The 24,146-nt window shown below is 43.3% G+C and overlaps 2 protein-coding genes and 1 long non-coding RNA gene across 4 annotated transcripts; 2 read left to right on the top strand and 1 right to left on the bottom strand.

Annotated features, from left to right (window-relative positions):
- Nucleotides 1-2,832: 2,832 nt before the first annotated feature.
- DUSP28 (dual specificity phosphatase 28) lies at nucleotides 2,833-4,359 on the top strand. Its single transcript, XM_061379301.1, has 2 exons — nucleotides 2,833-3,261; nucleotides 4,091-4,359. Exons 1-2 carry the CDS (start codon nucleotides 2,914-2,916, stop codon nucleotides 4,223-4,225), a joined length of 483 nt encoding a protein of 160 aa, XP_061235285.1. The 5' UTR covers nucleotides 2,833-2,913; the 3' UTR covers nucleotides 4,226-4,359.
- Nucleotides 4,360-5,690: 1,331 nt separating this feature from the next.
- LOC133226127 (claudin-15-like) lies at nucleotides 5,691-17,986 on the bottom strand. Of its 2 annotated transcripts, none has more exons than XM_061379299.1 (5): nucleotides 17,711-17,986; nucleotides 10,700-10,864; nucleotides 10,480-10,561; nucleotides 7,630-7,740; nucleotides 5,691-6,255 (listed from the first exon to the last, which is right to left on the bottom strand). In XM_061379299.1, exons 1-5 carry the CDS (start codon nucleotides 17,928-17,930, stop codon nucleotides 6,156-6,158), a joined length of 678 nt encoding a protein of 225 aa, XP_061235283.1. In that variant the 5' UTR covers nucleotides 17,931-17,986; the 3' UTR covers nucleotides 5,691-6,155. The 2 variants fall into 2 exon arrangements, with proteins under 2 accessions (XP_061235283.1, XP_061235284.1); XM_061379300.1 differs by lacking the exon at nucleotides 17,711-17,986 and adding an exon at nucleotides 14,879-15,335.
- On the top strand, nucleotides 6,003-19,211 carry LOC133226129 (uncharacterized). Its single transcript, XR_009729413.1, has 3 exons — nucleotides 6,003-6,149; nucleotides 15,608-15,672; nucleotides 18,371-19,211. It is a non-coding gene; the product is annotated as an uncharacterized LOC133226129 (long non-coding RNA).
- Nucleotides 19,212-24,146: the final 4,935 nt, after the last annotated feature.

Genomic DNA, 24,146 nt, shown 5'->3' with positions numbered 1-24,146 from the left:
ATTAATCAGTGAGGCAAAGCCTCAAAAATGCCATAAAACTGTTAGGCAGGAGACACCCTGATGCCTGGGATCCAGCTTCAGTGTCCCTCCAGGTCCTGAGGGCAACTGCTTCAGTCTCCTGGAGCTGAGGTGGGGCTGGAGCAGCATCAGCAGCCTGATCTCTGTGCAGGCAGTGTCTGAGCTCCTCCCCGTCTTTGACAGCAAGCACATGGTGTTGATGCTTCCCCTCTTCTCGGCCCTGAGTCCATTTGGGTTTATTCAGAACCCTTCCACATGCTCTGCCTGTGCCGCTGCCCTGTGTAGGTTCCTGGTTATCCAGTTTTACCGTTCTCTTTGTTGCCCTGGAGTGGTTTCCCTGACCTGCTGTGATCCGGTGGCCCCAGGGCTGTGCTTGGCCATGGCACTGAAATAGCTGAGTCCCCCCACATATCGACTTGGTATTGCTCTGAACTGAAGCAAACCTAAAGCAAACCATAGTTACCTGACGGCTAGGCAACCGCTAGCACGGCTCAACAAGCTGAAGTCAAGCCCCAAGCCTGTGCGCAGACTGGGGCCTTTCAGTGCTTCTGCCTGACATTTCCAGGGCCACTGCCTGCTGGAAAACGTAGTGACAAAGCTTCCCAGCCCCATGGCAGTGCTGACTGAGGGCTGCAGCCACAGCAGGGGCTGGTGGGTGCCATGGGTTGGTTACGTGACTGAGGAGCTCTAGGGAACAGGGGTGAATGGGAGGGAACGTTTGCTTTGGTGTTATCAAGGTGCTTGTACTTCACGGGGTTGAGGAGCAGGTGGTGGCCTAGGGACAATATGAACGAGGACCCCTGTCCCTGGAAATAGGAGAACCAGGAAAAGCGGATTTCCAAGTGTCTCTGTCTTTCAGCCTGCTCTTTTGTGCCATAACATGTATGTTTTAACTAAGGGCGAGGGTCTCAAAAGGCTTTGAGAGCACAGCTACTTATCATTTACAGATGACAAGCTGCCTGTTGTTTTCTGGTGGGCTTGGTAGAGGCTAAGGTATAGCAAAATATCTAAAGTCCACCTCTGCTTTAAACAGATGCATTTCTATCTGCAGGAGTAAGAATTATTTCACTTATTGGCATAGCTGGACAGTTATCTATTTCTTTCTGTTACCAAGGTACTTGTAACTCTCTTGCACTGTTTATCTAAAGTTGGAATATGTTCTTTGAATCCTAGTATAAATAAAAAGGCTGGAGACTTACATCTGTATTTACAGGGCAGTTTTACTTCTACATGCAAGCTGAATTTGGCGTTTTCTTTCTCCGTTAAGAAGGCCAGGAGTCCCAAGGAATGAAATCATGCTTTCAGCCACAAGGCTTGTAATGGGCTGATATCAGCCCTGAACACAGGAGGGAATCTAGGGTCATATGGATGTTATGTGTGCAGAGACAAGGTGAACCTGACTTGAGTCACCAAAGTGCTATGCTAAATGTTCTCTTCCTCACAGAGAGGTGGAAAAAATCATGGCATGTATTATGAGGAATCAGAAACACCCTTGGTAGTCGTCATTGCAAAGTGTTGTGCTAATTGTTTACCATGGCCTTGTACTAGTGCAGGTGTTGGCAGGGTCTTAACCTGCAAGCAAAGCTGGGTTGTCGCAGTGATGGGGATGTTTGATCTTGAGCTGTGCTTGAGACTGCAAGTCCTCAAGTCAGCTGCAGGAAGGTCACCAGTAAACATCCATAGCCTCACTGTGCCTCCTGGACTGGCAGAGCTTTTCTCCAGGCTGGTGCTGTGCCAAGGAAGCGGTGGGGCAGAGGACTGAGCCCATGGGCAGTGGTACCACACTGCAGGAGTGGACACCCTGCTCCTTTAAGGAGGCATCTCAGGGCTGGCATCTCTCTGGCAGGCTGTTGGCACAAGTGATGGCAGGTAAGCAGCACATCAGTTTCCCCGCCCTCTGTGTTGGAATAGGAGCTCATCTCCTCGTCCCTCCCAGCTGATTCCTTACTGGCTGGCACTGCATTTCACACCAACCCTGTTAGTGCATGCCCTGGTGCCGTGACAGCCCAGGTTCATCTTCATGCCAGCCGCAAGTATCGGTCACAAGCTCCTTTTCTGCATCATGGCCAGACAGAATACTGTTCAAGAGGCACAGCCACATGCTAAATCCACCAGGAAGTGGCTGGTACCAGCACCAGTCCTGCAGCACCTGCCTGGTACTGATGGATGTGGCCCTGCCCTGGCCAGGCCCTTGCCCCCTCCCCACCCACCTTGCACAGCTCCAGCGCGTGTCAGCACCCTCGTGCCCTGGCACAGCACCAGCAGTTTAGCTGAAGTCCAGCAAGATTAGCGCTACCGTATCTAGCCAGCCTGGTAAATCATTTTCTGGGCACTCAAATACGCTTTTGTTGTAGGTGAGGGGCCACTACATGATCTGGAGCTGAGATGGAGGTGATCTGAGCCATACTGCATCATTGCACCAATTCTGACCCCAGCAGCAGCCTTCCTGTGAGGAAGAGGCCAGGTTGAACGGGGCTTTGAGTAACACGAGCTAGAGGAGTAACCCCTGTCCGTACCTGTGGCAGGGGCTGGAATTAGATGAGCTTCAAGGTCTCTTCCAACCCAAACCATTCTGTGATTCTATGAAGACAGGATCTTAGCTTCTTGTAAGAAGCTGCTATAGGGCTAGGAACTGTTCAATCGTCTCGGAGTGTTTTTAGCTTTTTTAATGCAGCTCTCAGTATCCAGGAGGCACTAGGACCTGCCTGAAGCCTTTATTCCCAAGCCTGTGCGGTGGAGATAAATATAGCAGAGCCCCAGCATTCCTCAGGGCCGTGCAGCCATACACATTGCGGGGTGGGGGGGAAGGGCATCCTGATCCCTGCTGGTGCAGGACTCAAACGCCGCGCGTCCGCGGCCATTGGGGAGCTGGTGCCGCTGTGGCCTCAGCTGCCGATGCTGCAGCTCAGCCAGGTCACCACCTCGCTGCTCATCAGCAACGCGCGGGCAGCCTGCAACGAGGACCTGCTCACGCGAGAGGGAATCACCTTCTGCGTTAATGTCACCAGGCAGCAGCCCTTCCCCGGCCTCCCGCAGGTCCGGGGCATGCGTGTGCCTGTGTTCGATGACCCGGCTGAAGACCTGTACCAGTACTTTGAGCAGTGCAGTGACGCTATAGAAGAGGCTGTGAGGAGTGGTGGGAAGTGCCTGGTCTACTGCAAGAACGGCCGCAGCCGATCCGCTGCTATCTGCACTGCTTATCTGATGAGACACGGAAAGCTCCCGCTCAAGGATGCATTCGAGGTATTGCACTGATAACCAGGTTTATACTTAGCCATCTTTCGGGTAAGAACTGCAGTGCTTACTGTAAGTAATGATAATGTCTCATAGAATTATTTTGGTGCTGTCACCTGTTTATTGACAGTTAACACAGATATTCATCATTTGAATAAAAATTACACTGTAAGCTTTTTCACCTCCAGTTGGGACAAATGCACTTTCAATGTGAGGCTTCTGGGACAAATGTAATTATGAATGCAGACAGACTTTAAGCAAATATGGAAAGTTGGTTGTTCTGTGAACCTTTTTCCCCATCATTTCCTTAGTCATGATAAACAAAGTTAAAGACGGAGATGTAAAGAAAACGAGGGAAATGGATGCGAGTGTGCAGTTGTTGTTCTGCAGGATTTGCTCTTATGTGACAGCTAACACAGCAAAGAAACATCATCTGCTAGGCCTCATAAGTAACTAGGGACAAGGTAGTGATGAGTGATAGCACCTCAACTTCAGTGGGAAGACTGTCCAATACATGTGACTTGTGATCTACCTTTTAGTGCACACCCATTTGGTAGGTACATCAGTAGAGTCTCTAATGCAGATAACTGTTTTGTTCACTGCTAGACAGAGGCGTGCAGACACATGACCAAGTTTCACACTATATTGAGCATCCTGACACATGAGTAGTGTCACCACACTGTGAAAGACATTCACAGGGACCCCATGCCAGGAGATCAAAGTCAGCTCTCCAAAATATCTGTTTATTATTCCATAGCCAAATCAAGAGCCTTAGAGGAAAAAAATCCATTTACATGCTACCTGCCCTTGCTTCTACAATGCCTCTCCTCTTTCCTAGACTGTGAAGACTGCCAGACCAGTAGCAGAACCCAATGCGGGATTTTGGTCTCAGCTGCAGAGATATGAAGAAGATTTGCAGATACCAAAGCAGTCTGACCACGTGAGCAAAGGGCTTAAAAATAGCAGCGTGTGAAATGTTTTAAAGAGAATTAAGTAGCTTGCAATAGATTTAAACAAACAGGAAGAAAACCGCTTCATCTATCAGCTGTACATAAAACACCTTCCTCCCCAAACTGAGCTGATGGTTCATTAAAATCATTCAGAGCATTGCTGTGGAAGGTGCATGCACAATAAGCAGGGAGAAACAGCAGAAACAGAAAATGGTTGGAAGGCCTGTAAACAAACCAGACAATGGCATGGTATCTTCAGCATTTATTTTCACCTGAATGACACTGAATGCAATAACATATTGAATGAACGAGTTAATTGTCACTGAATAGGGATTTTGCTCTTGGTTTTTAACTAAACTTCCCAGTGACTCCACAGTATACACTGTCCAGAGGACAATATGCAGACGATGGTGAGGAGTTCAGCTCCCACCATGCCAGTTAAATGACTTTTCAGCTTTTGAGATTATTCTCCAGAATATGAAAGGAGTTATTTTAAAACCAACAGTTGACAGTGGGGGGAAGAAGATGACACTGGCAATCTAAAAGTAATCCTAACACTTGTCAGTGCCCAATTCATGCCTTGATGTGTCAGCGTACAAGTCAGCTGTGTCTGCATGCAATCAACATGGCTAAATCATTTCTGCTGAAAACTGCATGCAGGTTTCCCTGTGAAATTATCTATTAGGATATCAAGGAGGCCACACAAAACTTCCAAATCAGACTACAATTGTGTTTAGGATAAGTCAGTAAAAGCAGAGAGAAACACCAAGGTATTCTGATGATCTGTATATAAATACATCTGTATTTATATATATGTGTATATATATATACACACATATGTACATATATATATGTATATAAATACATCTGTAATTTAAAAGGGACAAGTTATGAAACCTGTGAACCTGCAGTGTCAAATTCCATTGCACATTGCTCAAAGCATCAGTACAAAGTAAAGTGAGCTCATTGTCACCTGCCGGAGTGCTTACACAAGGCAAACACACACTCTCAGTAGTGGCGTGGTTTAAAGCAGAAATTCTGATGGTGGAGAATAAAGGCGCAGGGGAATTACATTGAGCAGACAATTCACAAGCAGTAGAAATTCTCAGACTTAAAATAGGGTTATTTTTAAAGCTGAAATCATAGAAATAAAAGTTGAAAAATGGGCCTATGATCTTCTTAGGTACCACAAAGCATTTTAGCACCAGGTGTTTTCTGCACTCCCAGCTGTGTCTGGTTCGTTCCGCATCATATCTGTATTATATCTGATATCTGCATCACAACCAACAAGAACTTTGTTGCACATCTGCAGACCTGGAGGTGAGTGGTTATTAGGGAAATGTTTGTGCTTGTTTTAAATCTTGACCATCATATATGGTCAGTATGAATTTCAGGTGAGACTTCTAGCCCAGGTTTATAGATTATATCCTTATTCATGGATAGCGTACCACTCATTAAAAAAAAAACCAAACCTGTTTCAGTTAATCATCTGTGGAATAAAGTTTATTTCCTGTCAAAAGCTAAAGCTGCTGAACAAAAGTAGGAAGCTAAACACTAGTGCAGACCCCATCCATTTCTAACTGTGAGGTGTATTAACTTGCAGTTAGCTACAGCGTATCAGTTCCGCATTTTTGAGTCTGCCAAAATAGAAACAGTTGCTCTCGATTGTTAGGATACACTGAACACTGAGGTTAACCTTTATCAGGCTCCTAAGCATGCAGAATACCTGCATGCAGCAGCATTTCACATCTCAGCATCTTCTGTATAATCCTGTTTACAATTGAAAACCATCTGGAAAACCATTCCTATTGACACTGGAAACCATACCTCCTCCTTTGTACTGCTCCAAATTAAGATGAAAGATTGCAGCTTGGAACAGGAACCCTGGGAGTAGTTCGCTTCTTTATTTGCGGTCATAACCTACTAACGTTACAAGTGATGTAAAAGGTAACCTTAGACGTACTCCTTGTTGCTTATGACTGTCTCAGAGTTTTTGGTGTACACATCCGGCTGAGGAGCTGCGTGGCCTGCTGAGTATGCGTATTTGTTGAAACTGTGAATTAAGAAGAAAGAGATACAAAACAATAGCTATTATGCACACATCCACAGCTTCAGATACTTGGGAAGTTACTCATTTAGGTCTGTATCCAACCCACCAACAGCACATACTTCAGGAAGGGGCAGAAATTAGAGGCCTATTGTTCTCAACAGTCTTGCACCTAACGGAAAACAGATGAGCTACTTGACAGAGAGCACAGCCATCTCTCTGGTAATGAGAAACACACCCTGGATTCCTAACTCGCATGTGCTCTTACTCAAGGCATTTTAGTCAAGTCCCTAAAGCAGAAGAGAACCTAGACCTTAATGCCTTTGTTTAAACTGCAGTTTTAATACAGGAATCAAGATGATGAGAAAGGAAAACAGAAGTCTCTTCAGCCAACCCCTTCATCTGTCATTTGTCATGTTGAACTTCTGTTATTCCACTCATCAGTTTTACTTCAGGATATTTGGTACTTTGTAGGGTGAGAGAGATCTAAAGTCCAATGTGGCTGATGAAATATTACTGTAAAACTTAATTGGTTTCAGATTAGGCAATGGAGTATCAGAGGAACACTCTCACTTATCATCTGTTTTGACATAACTTTCCTAAGATTATTCCTAAGTAGCAAGGAGCATGCTTCTTCCTTCTATGTTACCATCCTTCCAAGCTTAGCCAGTACATCCTCCAAGCCATTTGGGTTCTTCTGAGTAGACATGGACCTCTGCTGTTTCTGACAATTTCACCCCCTCTCCTTCAAAAAGTGACTTTCTGTGAATTGTTATGTGTGAATAGTTAAAGACTGGAGAAAAAATAAATAAATCCAGGCAAGGTCTGGAGGCCAGAAATACTCAACTTGTCTGTTTGATGTCTTGTTAGACATTTCCATAAGGAACAAAAAAAACATCATATGCATCTAATGATCAGTTGGATCTCCCTTGGGAAGGAAATGCCGTTACACTCTCTGCAAGGTAAATGGTGTTTGAATGTTTTAATGCTAGTGAGTATTACACAGAAACTTGATCTAATATGCTGTATTCTTTGATATAATTTCCTTTTGGCAGTAGATAGTTCTCTCTTTCACTGCACATCATCATGTAGATCTTGGAACCATTAGCAGTACCCAGATTTACCAAATACTAGTTACAGGTGACCAGTGATTGCAAAGCATCCACAAGTACACTGTCTGGAAGGTACAAGTATTTGGTACAGCATCCCCTGCCATCACCGGTCTGTGACATGCCGTAACACCACTATAGGTACAATTTGCTGTTTGTGCTTTCTATGGCTACAGGAAGCGAGAGTGAGAGAGAGAGAGAGAGAATAGTACACAGTAGACAATGGCATATAATTGGCAACTGCTATTTCAACTGCCAAATCCCAGATTACCTGTAATCCTGGTTTTTCTTCGCTTTGCATGAACAGGTCAGTAAGATCCCACCAATCATACAAAGAGCAGATCCAGCCCAGCCTAAGTACAGAGCGGTTCCTAGTTCATACCTGAAACATGAGAGATTTTATGGAAAGAGCACGTAACAGGATCACAAAGCCATTATTTTAGACTGAGTCATAAGGTACGTAAATCATGCAAACAAGTTCTAGTCTGCATAGAAAGCAGGTAACTGAAAGATTACTGCAACAGATACCAGAGGAGAACAGATCTGGCTTTGTGTCAGTGTTCCGTCAAACTCTTACGTGTATTTAGAAGTGCTCTGCCAAGTTAGTGACAGGACGTACTAGGCAACACAAAGATAAGCAGCAATGAATACTTGCATGTATTTCATAAATTGTTGATAATAAATAATGATAATATACCTTCTGGGCAGTCCACAACACTTACTTTGCCCTTGTATTGGCTGTGCTGCTTAAGTAAGTTTGTGAAAGTCAATGATTTAGACCTTACTGTCTGTGTCATAAGAAAAGGCTAACCGTAGAAATCAGTTTTCTATGGACATGAAACTAGATCACCTACAAGTAGCTACTTGTACAGGGCTAGTTTTCAGATTTACGTATCCTAAAGAATATTTAGCACTCTCTGTGGTTATATGGCTGAAATATGTTTATGGATAGTCCCAAGCTGAAAAGGAATAGTTCCCCATTTTACTGTACAAAACTACACCTCTGAGGAAACCCCCTGGTCCAGTCCAAGAAATTCACTGATGATGAATTTGACCCAAAGACTATGCACAATCAAGCCTGGCCAAATCTGACAGGAGTTTCACATAAAGAAGAAAACAAGTTTCTATATTCAGACAAAGACTATATCCACGATATGGCTGTACCTATGTGCTCTGAGACACCTGATACAAGGGCAAAATAAGTGTCACAGACTGTGTAGAAGGTATCCTGAAGCCAGATATGTGTGGAGTTTTTCCACTTGTAAACAGAAGGTCATTATTTAGAAGTGTCCAAGTTTCTGACTCAGAATTAATTGCTAACAGGAAGGTTTACACAGGTTCGTTGTTCTCTGTGTTCTCATCCCACGTTGGAACCGCAAGGTGTCCGCTGTTTTAGGCACTCTCCGAACATGGAGCACGGAGATAATAATTATCTCAAAATGCAGGAGTGCAAGTTGCTGGAGGAATAATAAGGAACAGAGAGTGTTGACCCGTGCATGCCACCTACAGAGAGGAATACTGTAGATGTCATTCATACCAAAGCAAAGTACATCGGAGAGATCTGGAGAACTTGGGTTGCTCTCACAGCTGTGTGAGAAATTCCCTGAAGAGTCAGTAGAGGTTAACTTTACTGATTTGCTGAAGTCAGGACAAAAAGATGCAATATGGAAAAACAGATTTGCTGGTCTCTGAAAGGTGAAGATCAATACCGACCTGCAACTGATTTTAAACCTGTCTCACAGAGTCCAAGGAGCACAAACTTCCTCAAGAGCATGCCTGGCTTTGCCAGTTATCAAAGTTAATTCACTAGGAACCTCTTAGTGAATTGATAGCATTAAACATGAAATTTAGATACTAGAAAAGAAGAGGTTTCTTTAGCTACTGAATGCAAACCACCTGGTAACTGATTAACATGCATCGATGTTGAAGCCCCAACACTGTAGCAGATAACTATAAAACTCACTAACTATCCCACTAACTGAAATTCCTTATCAACAGTTGTTTCAGTCCTCTAATGTATTTATTACCCTTCATATAATTCCCTCAAGGGGATATAAAACAACAAAAAGTATTCACAAGTGCAATTTCTTTGTAAGTGCTTGTTTGAAAACAGAAGGAAAACTGACAAACATCCAAAGCAATTGCTTAAAGTACTTTGATTCGTAACAGAGCACTTCACCTCTGACTTCCCTGAACTGGTTCTCCATACAAAGCTTACAAAACACTTCAAATATGATCCTAGCAACTAAAGACTGATAGTTTATTGATTGAAAAATTATATACTTGGTAGAGGTCCTGGCAAATGATAAATGTCCCCTTTTCCTCAAACCTGCTCTCTCATGTTCCATACACAATATATTGTTTCCCTTTCCCTTTTCCCCCCCTCTTTGAAGGAGAGGCCAGGTCACCTCTACCCTTGTTCCTCATTGCTAAATATGGCCCCTAGATAAGGTGCCATAAGCAGGCATTTGGTTTTCAAGACAGCTTTTATATCGTATGTTTTCTAACAGCTTTTACGTCAGAGAAGAATCTGGGCTTTTATACCTTGAAACTTCTTTGTGTGCAACTGTACAAGCTGAAAGCCTCACAGATTTTGCCTCATTTTAATTCACGAGGCAAACAAATGTTGAGCTGTTAATATAGGATGAATTTTTCATTTCTTCAAGACAAGCAACACATTACAGGGATGTTTCTCAGCTGTCTGCAGGTCACTATCATGCAGTTCAAGCTGGTTTCTCTATGCCTTTTTAGTTGCTTCTACATCTGAGGCATTCCATTCTAGCCATAGCTAGAATTCTGCACCTCTTTTGGTCTAAATGCTGCAGAAAATGAAGAGTTTAACTTTTCTTCTCCATAGCACTGGGATGTGAGGTTAATGGCACAGAAGCCCCTCAGATGTGGGGTTGATGTTCCCCACACATTTATTAAACTTTCTAGAAGAGAACTCTCCTCCCTCCCCACCAACATCTCTGAGGTGAAAAGATTCCCCAAAGACAAATCTTCCCTCCTGCAGGACTGGATAATGGGATCCATCCAGGTTCTGAAGCTCTGGAGCAGCTGAGGTTAGTGCAACCGTCTGTAACACATCATGCAGTTTGGTATGAGCGATCTAAAGACTTACTTGGTTCCAGCATACAGTGGGTCAAAAAACTGAGCAGTAATCATCGCAGCATACCAAGAAACAGCCACCATGGAACAGAGACCTACCAAAGTTTAAAAAGCACAGAGGTGAATGACTCCTTTAATGGCTCTGACAGCTTTAAACCAGGAATGTTTCATTTAATTTAACTGGGAAAGCAATACAAAATGTGAAAGAATTCTCATTTCTGCCTCATTATTACCTCCTAAAATAAAGAGAAATCCTCCTGTGACGGCAAACTTCATTTTCCCATCTTCATCGCTCAACCCAATCTTTGTGCACTTCAAACCAAGCAGCGAGAGTACTGCAGCTATGAATCCCAAAATGATGGAAGCAATCATCAAGGCACGGCATGCCTGAATATAAGCTAAGGAAGAAAAAGAGGAAACAAATCAGGATCCATACTGAAATTAAATGAATCTTGTGCTGAAAAAATAGAAGTTATTAGGGGAGTGACAAAATTAACAGAAGCAGTAATGAGGGAATCTTCTGTTTGCTATTTGGTTCAACGAAGCATTCAGACCCTAAGAGTGTTTAGCCTTTAAGGTTTCAGAGTTGAACTACACTTAGACTTTATAAACCCAGTAAGTCTTCTTGGGCCTTCAGTAAGGCTCCTTGGGTTTAGTGAAACCTGAAGCACCATTATAGCAAGCCCTTCATAGCTTACATCTTGTGGGTCTTGTGAAAATGTGTAGCAGTATATATGGTCATTTACAGGAGCAGAAGTAAGTTTCCTGCTCAGAAGTCCTGGTGACTTCTTTATACCTGTACTGCCGAGCACACAGGACACTTCTGAACTCCAGGTCCTAGCCAAGGTGTGCAGGGCTCTGGCAGTAGAGAGGAATTAGGAAAAGCCTGCCAGCTTTGCTACTTCCAGTGAGAGGTGGGAAAGAAAGTGCTCGAGTTAGCAGTGCACTCTAAACTCTGAGTCTAGGTAATGGTCGGGAGACAAGCAGAGCTAAGAGCTGCAGCACCCCTCTGTAAGACATAATCCTGCAGAGAGGTTACATGGGCACATCTGGGAAGTTGGTATGCTCATGATTCTGCATCACTTAAGCTCCCAGTCTTCACACTTAGGTGTTGATGGCACAAAACCTGAGCAGATTATTATCCAGCCTAAGAAGGAAGGTCAGACAGGGACTCTGGGCTCCTTTAAAATGTCACCCTGTATTTGGCAGGTTCCCGATCAAATGGCCCTTTGGCACCTTTCTAACGAGATAAACATGCCAAGTGTCACCAATCTGGCAGGTCTTGCTTGCTAACCTCATGGGATTCTGTGATCTTACAGGATCTTTTCAAATCCAAATGATGCTATGGCTCTAACCAAACATAAAAAGGGTCAGTCGCATCAGTGATGCTAGTATTCAAGCCCTTGCTCCCTAATTACCTCCATGTCATCCATGATAACCTGCTCTCTAGCTCTGTAATGGAGTGAGCCCATAACCCTCCAGAGAACAAAAGGCAGACCGAGAAACAGGAGGTGAAGTGACAGATTCATGCTCAGACTTACTTAGTGGTCTTATAGCTTTATGTGGCATTAGAGTATTGGTCCTGCAAGCATTAGTTATCAAAGACAGGAATAAGCAGTCATGAGACAAATACACAGAAGCACAGGATAACATCATTCAAGGAATTAATGTCTTGTTAAGCACTAATTTTAATTTTGGGGGAAAGAAAACCACACAGTACCATGAACAGTTCAAGATTTCTGCCTGCAGAAGATACTCTTAGGACAAGCGCTCAACTTTGGCACTGCTTTCTAGTCTGGGATCTTACACCATGGCAGCAGGAATACAGCAACTTCACCTTTCAGGTCTTTGGGAGTCAGATGGGATGGGATACATTAGGTGTGGTGCAGTATTAGATGGGATTCCCTGTACCTTTTCAGGACACAAAAGCTCACCCTCAAGCTAACTGCTTGCAAGCAAAGAGCTGTATTATTTTAACAGAACAGATTTCATACCATACCCAATAGCCAAAAGCTGTATTATTGTAACAGATTTCATACCATATCCTCTTAGTAGCACAATACAATAACCTCGACAGCCTTGGCTTAGGAGCTTACTTCACAAGCCAGGCAGCTCAATTTTCTGTTGCCTTTATCTTAAAAATAAGCTTACTGGAAAAGACACAAAATCTGTTTATCAATCAATACTGTTTTTAATAAATGATCCATAGGAAGAAATACCTATAGAACCTGGGGGGGGGCTGGGGAGGGAAGAGAGTTTAAAAAGCATTTGGCAGCTAACTAATTGCTTTATATGAAATGCTTGATCTAGTTGTAACTAAACGATTCATGGGTTCAGTCTCATGCAGTATTGCTTTTAAAAAGGCCCTCACTTCAATCATTTGTGATTCGGGCTAATGGCTGGCTGAATGCAAAAGCTTTAAATCTGTTAAAAAGAACCAACTCTGGTATTTTCCATGCACACAACAAAATCCATACCATCTATCACAGCTGCCAATAAGGAAACCTTCATGGAAAATCTTTATGGTCCTTCTGATGAGAGTTAACAAAGACACTTTTGTTTCTTCTTTTTTATCCTCGTGACAATCCCTGGCATCTTCTGCTGCAGCAATTCCAGCTAAGTTTCTAAACAGCAATTTGAAACACACCTAAACTGACAATGATAATTTTTACCCTGCCTTGACCCCTACCTGCAAGTTCTACAGACATTTCTTGGAGGTCTCAGCCCTCATTGCTACCAACTGCAATTTCTTCCTCTTTCCTGCTTTGCCCAGATGTCCTTTTGACTTTTTCTACAGTTCAGTGTCTTCTAATTTGCTTCTTTTTCAGGTTTCCTTTCTAAAACCCTTTTTTTCTTAACAGTTCTGCAAGCTGCTTTTCCATTCCCTCTCCCCTCAAATACACTGCCATCTTCTCAACAGTGTAACTGATCTCCTGTTCAACAGATTAGATTTAGTCTTCACAAATTCACTTTCAGACCCTGGCCAATTCATTTATGTCTGTCTGGCCCTGGTTTTTAACGTTCTGCTGGCTCCATGTTGTTAGCTGTAAGTCTCCAGGAGCCTTGCTGTTGCTTGCCTTTAGTTCTTTGCTTTAGCGCACTCATGGTACTCTTTGATGATCCTCCTGCCCACCTCCATTTCTTTAAAACCCACTTTTTCCTCAGCAGCTCCAAGATGCTCCGAATATGGCCCCATTGCCCACATCTGCACAGATGGGAGCTCTGTGACACTCTCAGAGACAACACCCCGTGTAAATATATCAAAGACAAGATGCTGCCTAGAGTCAGTAGCAGTAGGTTATGAACCAACCCTTGAAGTGGTTTACACATGACCCAAATGAACGCTCACATAAGGACATGATCCTGCTGTTTCTGAGTCTAAGAAGTTTAAACAGAGTTATGTTCCTCTTCATTCACACAGGCATTTTAAAACCAACTATTAGATAGCACTGAAAGATGGAAAGAACAGATTATTCCCCAAATACTGGACACAGCTTCAGAGAATTGCTGTGGTAGTGTCAGAGGTGGTCAGCAACATAGTTATATTTCAGACTGAGAGGGAAAGTTCATTTAAGACCTTCTGCCCACTAATCCTATACTACACTGTCTTCAGATTATGAGTAACCTCCTACCTATTTAGTTTAGCTACCTCCCAGTGTAAATTCAACTACACAGGAAGGCATTTTTATGCTGGGATAAGTATCTACACACCTAGTTTTTCAAGATTAGTGAAAACCAGCTTTCCTGCCTATAAACGTGCTTACTATTCATGGAGCAGTGCTTTAGTTGAGCATTTAAGGACCATCCGCAATTCTGATGAAGACTGATACAGGACAGCAAATCTAAACATCCTGATATTTAGAAACACATCCAAGAAGACATTAGTTAACAAGTCCTGAAGTATATTAATTTATAACATACACTCACTGTATAACTTATACTATATTTATAACAGATACTCATTGTATTTCTTGCATTATCTATGATTTTCAGTCTCAACACACAAAACCCCATTGCCACTTCTTAGCTCTAATTTTTAAATGCAAAAACTCCAGCTACAGTACATTAGCTATCAAGTACTGCAAAAGAAGCCCTATACAATAATTCCAAATAAACATGGAACGGTCATAGAAGATGCGTTAAAAGATGTCTCCTGGTAGTTCTTCCCACAAGATGCTAGAACAGAGATTAGACCATATTTTAAATCAAGTGATTTCATTTGCCTTATTTTATAGCCATTTTCAATGTGCCTGACACATTCCGACGCGTAAGAGGTTCTTATTACTTCAACCCACAAAGTACTTCTTGGCCAGTTATTCTCCAGTACTCCCAGTTTAACAATCAAAAGCCTTAATACTTTTTTACCAGCAAATTTTCAAGCTGTGTGAACAAGAATGCACAGAGTCACATACCAGGCAATGCAAGCAGAGAGTCAAATTCTCTGCAGTTGGATACTCCAATGCTGTCTTGTGCACAGCTCTTCCACAGGTTTTCAAACAACGTGGTCGTTGTGATCACACTGCCATGTAAACTGGAGACTTTCCAGTAGTTATTCGGCAAAGTAGCTCCAATAATTGCCAGCCCACCCAAGCACAAAAGAAGACTAACAATTTCCAACGCAGAAGTCATCCTTGTGAGTAGCAACAGTTAAATATCCCTATAATTAGATTACGATCAAGTGAAGCCTTCAGAAGCCTCCTTGCTGTTTAATCTCTGGGTTTCACTCCAAAATGAGGCTACCTTTGCTCTTTGCTCAACCCCAGATAAGGCTTACAGTGCATGACAATAAGAAGTGGGAGCAGTTCATGATAAAGATATTAGCGTTTAACAACAAAATGACAAGATTCATTCTTTTCTCTAAGGAGAAGTGACAATATCTTGCCTTAGCCTGAAAGCCCAGTCAGTATTTCTACAAAATATCTTGTAACAGGGATAATATTGGCAAATACCTTATTTCTGTTTCTCCTCTGGAGTCAACTAGGGTTTACACGAGATTGAAATGTTTTTTCATTTTATTATTGCTCTCAAGTCAAAAAGATTTACTCTGTTACATTATTGATGACTGAAGCATAAAAAAGCTTGAGAACAGGAATTTTATTCTGTTGCTGTAAAATTTAACAAAAGAAACTCTTTTTTTGAAGTTACAGTCATGAGCAATCCATTGCAACTCTACTGCCAGCTTCTTTCAGGAAGGATATGTCTGTGGGTGAGTGGTTTCCATTAATATTTTACAGTCTATTGATCTACAGTTGAACACATCTGATCTTAAAAATAGTCCCACTTACACTGGGATACAATTATAATAATATATAATATAATCTATTTCACAGAAATGAAACAGAAGGGAAGAGATGAGCCACTCTGACAGACCCATCTTGAAAGGAATAAAATGATGAAGGAAACCAGCTAGCTGAAAAGTCATAAATATCAGCTGCTTGCATCTGTTTGTCAGAATATTGTGATATTAAAACAAAATGTATCTATTCTCGGCAGAGTAGAAGCATGTTAAGTTTGGTTTACTTGCTTCTTGACTGAACAAACCCATAGACTCGCTTCACATCACCCACTGATGTTAATACCTTCACCGGTTTGTGTATCCAAACGGGGTTAACCATCTCTTGCAGTGATAACCTGCTCTTATCTCCAGGAAATGGAGTCACAGTTTCTTCATAAAATAATCCTGCTATGACGCAACATGGTAAGAGATTCACAGCATTTACATAAAGGCTACCACAAGAATTAGCCGCTGTGTCACAGCATGCCCGTAACAGATACATGGGGTTTCTTCCACAATGCACTGGTCAGCTTGAGCTGATGCTGTAGGTTGGTGGGTTCATGCAGCCTTGACAACTGAGAGGATCATTGCTGTTGATACAAATAAGAACAGCTGTGCAAGCACAGCCAGTGTGATCCTGTGTAGCTCTATAGTTGCAGACTATTAAAGAAACTAGATGGCGTGTGGTAAGAACTGATCTCCTCTGGTGACTTGGAAGCATTAGTTCTGGGCTCCTGCTGCAACAGAGTTAACAAATTTGAAGAACTGGCAAGTTCTTGCACAGGAATCACTGCCTGGTTACTTGGTTTTGGAAAACCTTCCTGGTTTCTATTATCCCAAATGAATTTTTGGCTTTTAAGGAGGTTAAAAAACAAGCTGAATCTTGAGAGTTAAACTCTCACATTTGAGATATCTGCCATAGGCAGCTCTGACTTTAGTGGAGTCCATGTTTACGTCAAGAAAAACAAGTGTTCATAACCTGTGAGAGGCGGCATTTACAAGTTTTGAGCTCTGCACATAGAGGCTAAGTGATCTGGAAAGAGTCCAAACAAACAGCAATGACAGTAATCAAGGATCTATAAAGCAAGGAAGGCTTGAAGAAATGATTCCATGATACAACTCATAAAGTGACTGCATGACACTGAAAGTTGTAAAAGAATAAACACTGGGTTGTTTTGAGCTCAGAGCTTAAGAAAACACCAGGTTTTAAAGGGTATATTGTGACTGTGCCAGCACTCAGTTTTCTGAGGAAAGAACTTCAGTGTCAGTCCTTCCTGGTCCTTTACTATAAAAGTAGTGTTCACAGAAAGATATTTTTTACGTCTAGAACAACCTAAATAGATAATTTTAAGTCCCTGCAAAGACAAATCTCCTTCTGTTTGCTTGTAAACTACCCTGCTAGCACAGCCTATCTCAGAAAACCCCAAAGAATCAGTGGCACAGATGTGTTTTAGTTTAAGCTGGCCACTTCTGAGAAATCCCAGAACAAATACACAGATTCAGCACCAAATATCAAATAAGTTCTGGAGCATATAAGAACTTCTGACTCACACCAAGGCATGAAAAAGCACCAGTGTTTGTTGACCTATGATCTGCTTTTAGTTAGGCATTAGGCCAAGTAAAGCATGCTAGTTCTTCCAAAATAGTAATAACAGATAAAAAATAATTAATTATCATAATTATCATAATGAATAAATAAAATTATCTTGGATTCATTGTGTATCTATGTGCACACAACAGAGATGGCAGCAAAGCCACATCAGTTACTGAGCTGAATTACAGCATGAAGACTATAGATTTCACTGGGACCCTTTAACCTGCCTGCAGGTACTACAGGACAGATCCTGTCCATACTAGACCCTCTGTGACCACTGCAGTATATGCTGCCCCACCGCTCTAGCATGGTGGCCAGAAGGAAGGAATAGAATTACATCCCTGGATTATATCTCCGTATGCCATGCCGACTTACTGTCTGAACTCAACATGTAGAGAAATTTCTTGCACTGAAGTGATCTAACAGCAGTCACTGCGCAGTCCATCCAAAGGCCTTCAGAAATCCAGTCTGTAGTAACTAGCACTGTTCCAATGTCTGAAACCTTCCATCTGTTGGACATGGTAGTAACAAGTAAAATGGTGAATCCTGCTAAAGCCAGCAGCAAGGAACAAATCTGTAGACAAGATGGTGCCATTCTTCTGACAGGAGTTGTTTCCAAAGAAGCCTTCCCAAAGTTCTGATCTTAGAAACCTGTTGGATGGATTTATACACACAGAGAAGTTGGAGTTATCTTTACATAAGCCAGACCTTTGTGAAAACCTCATAAAGATGGCTACCTAAGAACTAATTCATTACATAATGGAATTGTTGAAATGGAATCTAAATCTCCCTAAATAATTGGAATACCTAAATATTCCATGACATCTGAGTATTTTCTTAGGAGCGCTTTTATTACTCTACGTGTTTACTGTGTAAAATACTGACAGAGCAAAACCAGAGAACCCAGCTGAGGAAAGAATTCTCTAATTTGAATTTGCAGTGTTTCATCCATTCTTTACTTGTTTGCCAACTCAGAACTCTTACAAAACAGAAACTGTAACATGCCTTAAGAAGTTATTAATTTCCTCATTGCAGTGCCCAGCAATACAAATGGAAAACAAAATAAATGTGGATACTCACGTTTATGGTGTTTCTAATGCATTTCATCTACCTTCCTGCTAGACACTGGTGTCAGCACTTTGTGAAGATGAGTTTGATCAAACAAGTGACGGGTTTGTACCCTTTAGAACCTTTTCCCCCGTTCTAAAATCAAGGACCAAGGGCCAAAGCTCTGCCGACTGTTGCACAAGAGCTCAGACTTGGCTTTTGGCTACAGAAACGGACAACTCAAACAAGATTATAACAAAATCATGTATATTAGCACCAAGGGCACTCGGTTGAACCTGCAACCATTGGCATAGAGTTTGCTTCATCAGTGCCACTGAGCTTCTCACACCCCATTGGACTCCAAAGCAATATAGAAAGCTATTCCCATTTTCACAATGATTGTTTTACTTGAGAGTTTTGTCGCACTTTTCCCCAAGGCACTGTTTTCATGGGAGGAGGCCTGGGTCCACATAAGCCAGGCAACAACTGGAGGCAGGTTTTGTTTTAGGAGGCAGCCCACACTGTGAAGGAATAGGCAAGTTTCCTGCATTAAAACAAAAGGATTGGAGCCTCCTCCCATCCTCATGCATTTTAGATGGCTGCAAGTCTGGGAATTTGCAAAGAAAGAAGGATTAAGTTTATGCCCCTTTTTCAAATGTGTACATTCCACTGCAAAAGTTTAATTTCACATTGAGAAGGGACCATCTGTCCCTCAAGTGATTGCGTAACCTCTTCAAAACACACTCAGCTGTCAAAGAATGTCTGTAATAAATGATGCATTTAAATGAAGCAGGCAAATAATCCTAACAAATGTTTCTTACCTATTACATTGAGATCACCTGTACAGCAATGCATTCCTGGCAGTAAGGAGAAGAAGAAAAGAAACTCAGATGCTCTGCACCATCACTGTGGGTGAGACATATGCCAAAGTTGTAAATGCAAACTTCTCGTTAACATACAGTAATTAAAAAGATCGTAGGTTTCAAAGTGAAGCTTGGAAACTATGTTTCACAAATACAGAAGCATAGAAGCATGGAATGGTTGAGGCTGGAAAGGACCTTTTTGTTTTCCACATCTTCTGGAGACAAGCATGCAATGAAAACATGTATTACTTGGAAAGCAAAGCATGAAGTGCTGGTATTTGAATCCTTTGGGCCCGGTGATGCGTCACATATAGGTAGACCATAGAAGGCAGGAACAGAGAGCCCTAGAGCCTCTCCTTAAATGCAGTGGATAAAAAAAAAAGGGGGGGGGGGGAGGGGAGGGAGATAAGTAAATAAATGCTTTTGTGTTTGTTATATTTCCCTGGCAGCACCTAAGCCCTGTAGTGAGTAACCAGTGCAGAAAGACAGCAGCCCAGTGGATCACATTAACAAACAAAACTGTTTGTGATTTCAGGTGTGCCCAGAGGCAGGGCAGACCTCCCAGACTCCTGGTCCTGAGCTGCAAACGCTTTGCTGCTGTTGTTTCTCCTCTGTCTTCCTCTGCCCCAAGGAGCCACTGTCACTCATCCCTTCCTGACCCTGCTGCTACCATGCAAACCCCATGGAACGCTCCAGATGAAAGCTTATTCTGGGCAGCAGTCATGCACAAGACTGCGATCCCCATGTGATGGCGATAAAAGTAATGCATCTGAAATGCATCCCTTTCACAAGGTGAGAGTTCACTAACAGAAACCATCTGCAAAAGAAAAGATTCCAGAAGCGAACGGCTTGTTACTCCAACCAACACCACCTTCATCCTCCTCTTTGAACCTGTAACACAGGCACCCTGCCCTTCACAACTGGATTATAGTAGCCCATACACTGCACTGTTCATAGCTTAGAGATAGTGGTACAGCCAATAGCACATATGCTTTTCAACTGCCCAAAGGAGAATGACCATAAACCAAACCCAAATAAATACATAAGGCCCAGAGCATCATCCCTCACAAACTGCACACATGGATTATATAAAACTAATGTGATAAAAACAAGCCCTGAGCAAGCAAAAAGATCACCTGAACATTAAAAACAGCACAACCAAAATGTATGTATGTGGTTTGAACACAGGACAGGAGGGGTTAACAAAGAGAAATATTTAAGTCACTTAAACAAACAAATCGCTCCTGATAAGGTCTCTGGAAGCAAAAATGAGTGAAAAACAGTCTAAAATGCAAAATAGAATAGGTCTTTTAGATTTTATTATGCAGAGCAAAAGAGGCAGAGCACTGATTACAACCCTGCTTTCATGTACATGTACGTATATGCATTTTTAAAACAGCAATATATGCCTTTGATCCTGCCTATCATTTCTTAGGTCAGGCAAACTCTGAGTCTGACCCATGGCCACCAGTGCAATCAGGAAGAGATAAAATGCAGATTTAAATATAGTACTAAACCACTTAAAGCAGTTTCCCACCACAAGCTTATAGAGGTTTTCTCAGGTCAAAGCCTGCCCTTGAGTTTAGAAGGCAAACCCTTTCACTACTTGTTAAACACTTCCAAGCAATTTAACTTTGTAACCATGCAATTGGAGTTGCTGAAATTTATTAAGTCTAATCAGGCTTATAGTGACCTGCACTTAGAATCACAGAATCATAGTATTGCAGAACCGTTTGGGTTGGAAGGGACTTTGAAGCTCTTCCAGTGGCAGGTGGTTGCAACTGGATGAGCTTTAAGATCCTTTCCAACCCAAACCATCCTGTGATTCTATGTATGATTCTATGATGTGCAGGGCCCATCAGGAGGTCTGATGTCCACTTTAGAAGAAATTGGATTGACCTTTAATGTAAAGGCAGTAGAATTTAAGTGCAACTTTATTAGGTTATAATCTGGTTCTCCAGTGTGTATTCAAGTAACTGCAGCTATGAATTTGCCAGGGCAGAGTCTAACCGGGTATGTGATCTCTCAGCCCAGAGGCACTGTTATTTCTTGGTGAACAAGCTGTGGTGTCTGAAGATGGTTCAGCTGCTGCCATGGCTCAGGGCTGTCTGTGCTGCCCGTTTTAGAGCAGCTTTGCTCACAGAAGCCCTGGGCTGGCGTGCTCAGGCCATCACATACCCAGTTTGGTTGAGTGGTTTCTTGCCTCTACCTCCCTTTATCCCACTTTTATCTGGGATCATTCTCCTCGTCCCGTCAGTGTCCTTGTCACCTCTCCAAACAGCCAGTACTGTGGTGGCTCCACAGAACAAGCCCAAGAGGAAGCGGGCACTCAGCTGAGATTCCCAGATCACCCTTGGGGGCTCAGGAATTGACCCCAGTGAGAGCTTTGTGCCCAAACCTCCCAGGCAGCCGCAGGTACCCTCAGCTGTGCTCACGGGTCCTGGATGCTGCTGAGCAATTTCCATTTCCATTGCTGAAAGAGCCTGCCTTACCTTCCCAGCAGCACGATGACTCTGTTGTTCCTGCACACTCAATAGCAACCAGGGACTTGCTGCATCCACACTGAGCTCTGCTTAAACCTGTGCTTACTGCCCGCTGCACTCGTCTCTGCCATTGATAAATGCAGGTAGTGGGTTTGCAGTGTGCTTCAGGGGAAGCTCTTGACCCTTCCAAGAGTTACTGTGCTCTCTGCCCTTGGTTGATGTCCAAAACTCAGGTCAGAACATCTCTGGGCACATACAATTCACCTGGGAAAGGTGCTTAAATTGACCTCAGGTGGACCCTGTGCACAAGGCAGGTTGCCAGGGGAGCCTGGTGGGTGGGGATAAGAGCTTCAGAGCCCATAAGACCTCGTGGTACAAGAACATCCTCCCTCTGCAAGCATGGGCTCATTTGGCAAAGGCTGGACAAAGAGAAGTGGACAGCTTGGAACAGTAAGTCAAGTGGGTGCTTACAGCAAGGAGCTGGCCTTGGGAGCTGTTGCTGAGGCTTAATGAGAACTCCCTCGAAGCTCTGGAACAGTGGGCAGTGATGCAGTGGCTGGGCAACAGTAGCTCATGCTCTCTCCTAATAATAGAAAAGTTGGGATAGGAGAGGAAACACTGATGTTGATCAAGGGACATACACGGCTGATGCTCCCATCCAGAAGTGCTGCAAGATCAAGTGAGATTTAAGGCAGATTTTTGTATCCCTCCTAAAATGACTGTTGGAGTTCGGCTTGAAAGCTTCTCACTGCAACCGTAAAACCCAGGAACATGTTCTCTGTATTCAGAACAGAAATGTTTTCATTAATCCTTGATTCAGAGCTTAGGTTTCCTTAAAATTCCCGTGCATTCCGTGCCTTGTCATGGAAACAAGAGTGAGAAAAGCAAGTTGCCAACTCCGTGATCCATTTTGGTTTAAGGCTCGTCCATGAGAGCAGTGCAGGTTTCTCCTGGCAGACCTAGTGCTTTTGTTCTACAAAGCAGGTTCTTTACCCCAGTGTAACAGTCCTGAGCCCAGCAGGTCAGACTACAGCACAGGGAGAGGTGGGGAAGAGTAGAGCTGGGACAGGGCTTAAAACGACTGGAGGCAATCACCTTTAGAAATCAGAGAAATCCTTCCACCCACAAAATAACCAAGGAGCTGTTTTCTTTGCTTCGTTTGCCTTCAGTCCCAGTGAACTGAGGGACGCTTTTCTGTTTCCCCACTAGAACGGCAGCAGGAGCTCTGCTCGCTAGACCTGCTTGGTTCATCATTGCAGCTGCTTGTACTGAGCTTGCTTTTAGAGCTGCTCATACTTGGTCCTTCCCTGCTGCAGGTTCCCCTGCAGTAATTGCTCCTTCTCCCAGCTGTAGGAATTCTTTTGCTATCAGCAGTAAGTGTAGGCACTGGAAGATCAGATGTCCAGATGAACACAAAATGCAGGTACAAGGGGGGCCACAGATCACATGGTGCTCTGAAGCAAGGGGCAGCACTGCAACCCCTGAGTACTGTGCTTCTCTATAGGATTTGCTTAGAAGCTGTAAAGCTTTTGCTCAGACATTTTTAGCAGCATTAGCTTTCAATCCCTTTGCTGCATTAAACAGAAGAGGAAAGCAAGGAAATGAGAGATGTAGGCGAGGCAGAAAGACAGCAAAGGAGCGCTGCCTGTGTAGGACCTGTGGCTGAGCATCCTTTGTTGCTGTTATTTTGGGGGTCCAGTCTGCATCCCTGGCTATTGCAGTCCCCTGATTGCACCCCACTGGGATTGACTTTCGTAATTCCCATCTTGTCTTGGGAACTTCATGGCACAGAAGTCTATTTGGGTGTGCTCTCTAAGAGCCTGCAGCTTATGGGTTTTTCAGCTGGCTGGGCATGTCAAGGAGCTGCAGTTCCTTTGAGGAGCAGGTCTTGGATTTTGGAGGCAGAGGAAAGGTATTAGTGCTGTTAAATGCATTTATCTTGACGACAGCTCCTTGGGGATATTTCAGGAAGGGTAAATTCTAGTTAAAATCATTACAAAAAGGTTTAGACTGGATATTAGGAACAATTCCTTCCCCAGAGGGGGCTCAGGCATTGGAACAGGCTGCCCAGGGCAGTCACCATCCCTGCAAGTGTTCACACTCCATGGAGACGAGGCCTCAGTGCCATGGGTTAGTGGTGGCCTTGGCAGAGCTGGGGAACGGTTGGACTTAAAGGTCTTTTGCAACCTCTTTCATTCTGTGATGCTGTGGGGCCAGCAGGAGCTGGGAGAACGTGGCTTTCAGGTCAATGTCTTGTTCAAGGGCTCCTTCTGCAGCCCCCCCTCCCTCCCATCCCCTAGGGATGAGTAACTTCTTCCTCAGGCTGGGAGATGCCTGTGTTTGCTCCTGCAGGCTGGCTGGTGCAGGGGCTGGATGGAGCTGTGTGCTCACCCTACACAGCTCTCATGGTTGACCATC

Source organism: Neopsephotus bourkii, unplaced genomic scaffold, assembly GCF_033783945.1.
Source record: "Neopsephotus bourkii isolate Nb327-2 ecotype Australia unplaced genomic scaffold, CSIRO-AGI_Nbou_v1 NB_1768, whole genome shotgun sequence".
Classification (NCBI taxonomy): Eukaryota; Metazoa; Chordata; class Aves; order Psittaciformes; family Psittacidae; genus Neopsephotus; species Neopsephotus bourkii.
The sequence above is the reverse complement of the archived record's forward strand: the minus strand, read 5'-3'. Positions and strand labels throughout refer to the sequence as shown.

What these genes read in the sequence shown, in the direction of transcription:
- LOC133226127 (XM_061379299.1), bottom strand. Translation starts at nt 17,930, where the DNA reads ATGGCACCATCTTGTCTACAGATTTGTTCCTTGCTGCTGGCTTTAGCA. An exon ending in CTACATGTTGAGTTCAGACA is followed by an intron (nt 10,865 to 17,710) that starts GTAAGTCGGCAT and finishes TTTCTTCCTTAG; the next exon opens with CTTATATTCAGGCATGCCGT. An exon ending in ATTTCTCTTTATTTTAGGAG is followed by an intron (nt 10,562 to 10,699) that starts GTAATAATGAGG and finishes AAACTTTGGTAG; the next exon opens with GTCTCTGTTCCATGGTGGCT.
- DUSP28 (XM_061379301.1), top strand. Translation starts at nt 2,914, where the DNA reads ATGCTGCAGCTCAGCCAGGTCACCACCTCGCTGCTCATCAGCAACGCG. An exon ending in CGCTCAAGGATGCATTCGAG is followed by an intron (nt 3,262 to 4,090) that starts GTATTGCACTGA and finishes CCTCTTTCCTAG; the next exon opens with ACTGTGAAGACTGCCAGACC.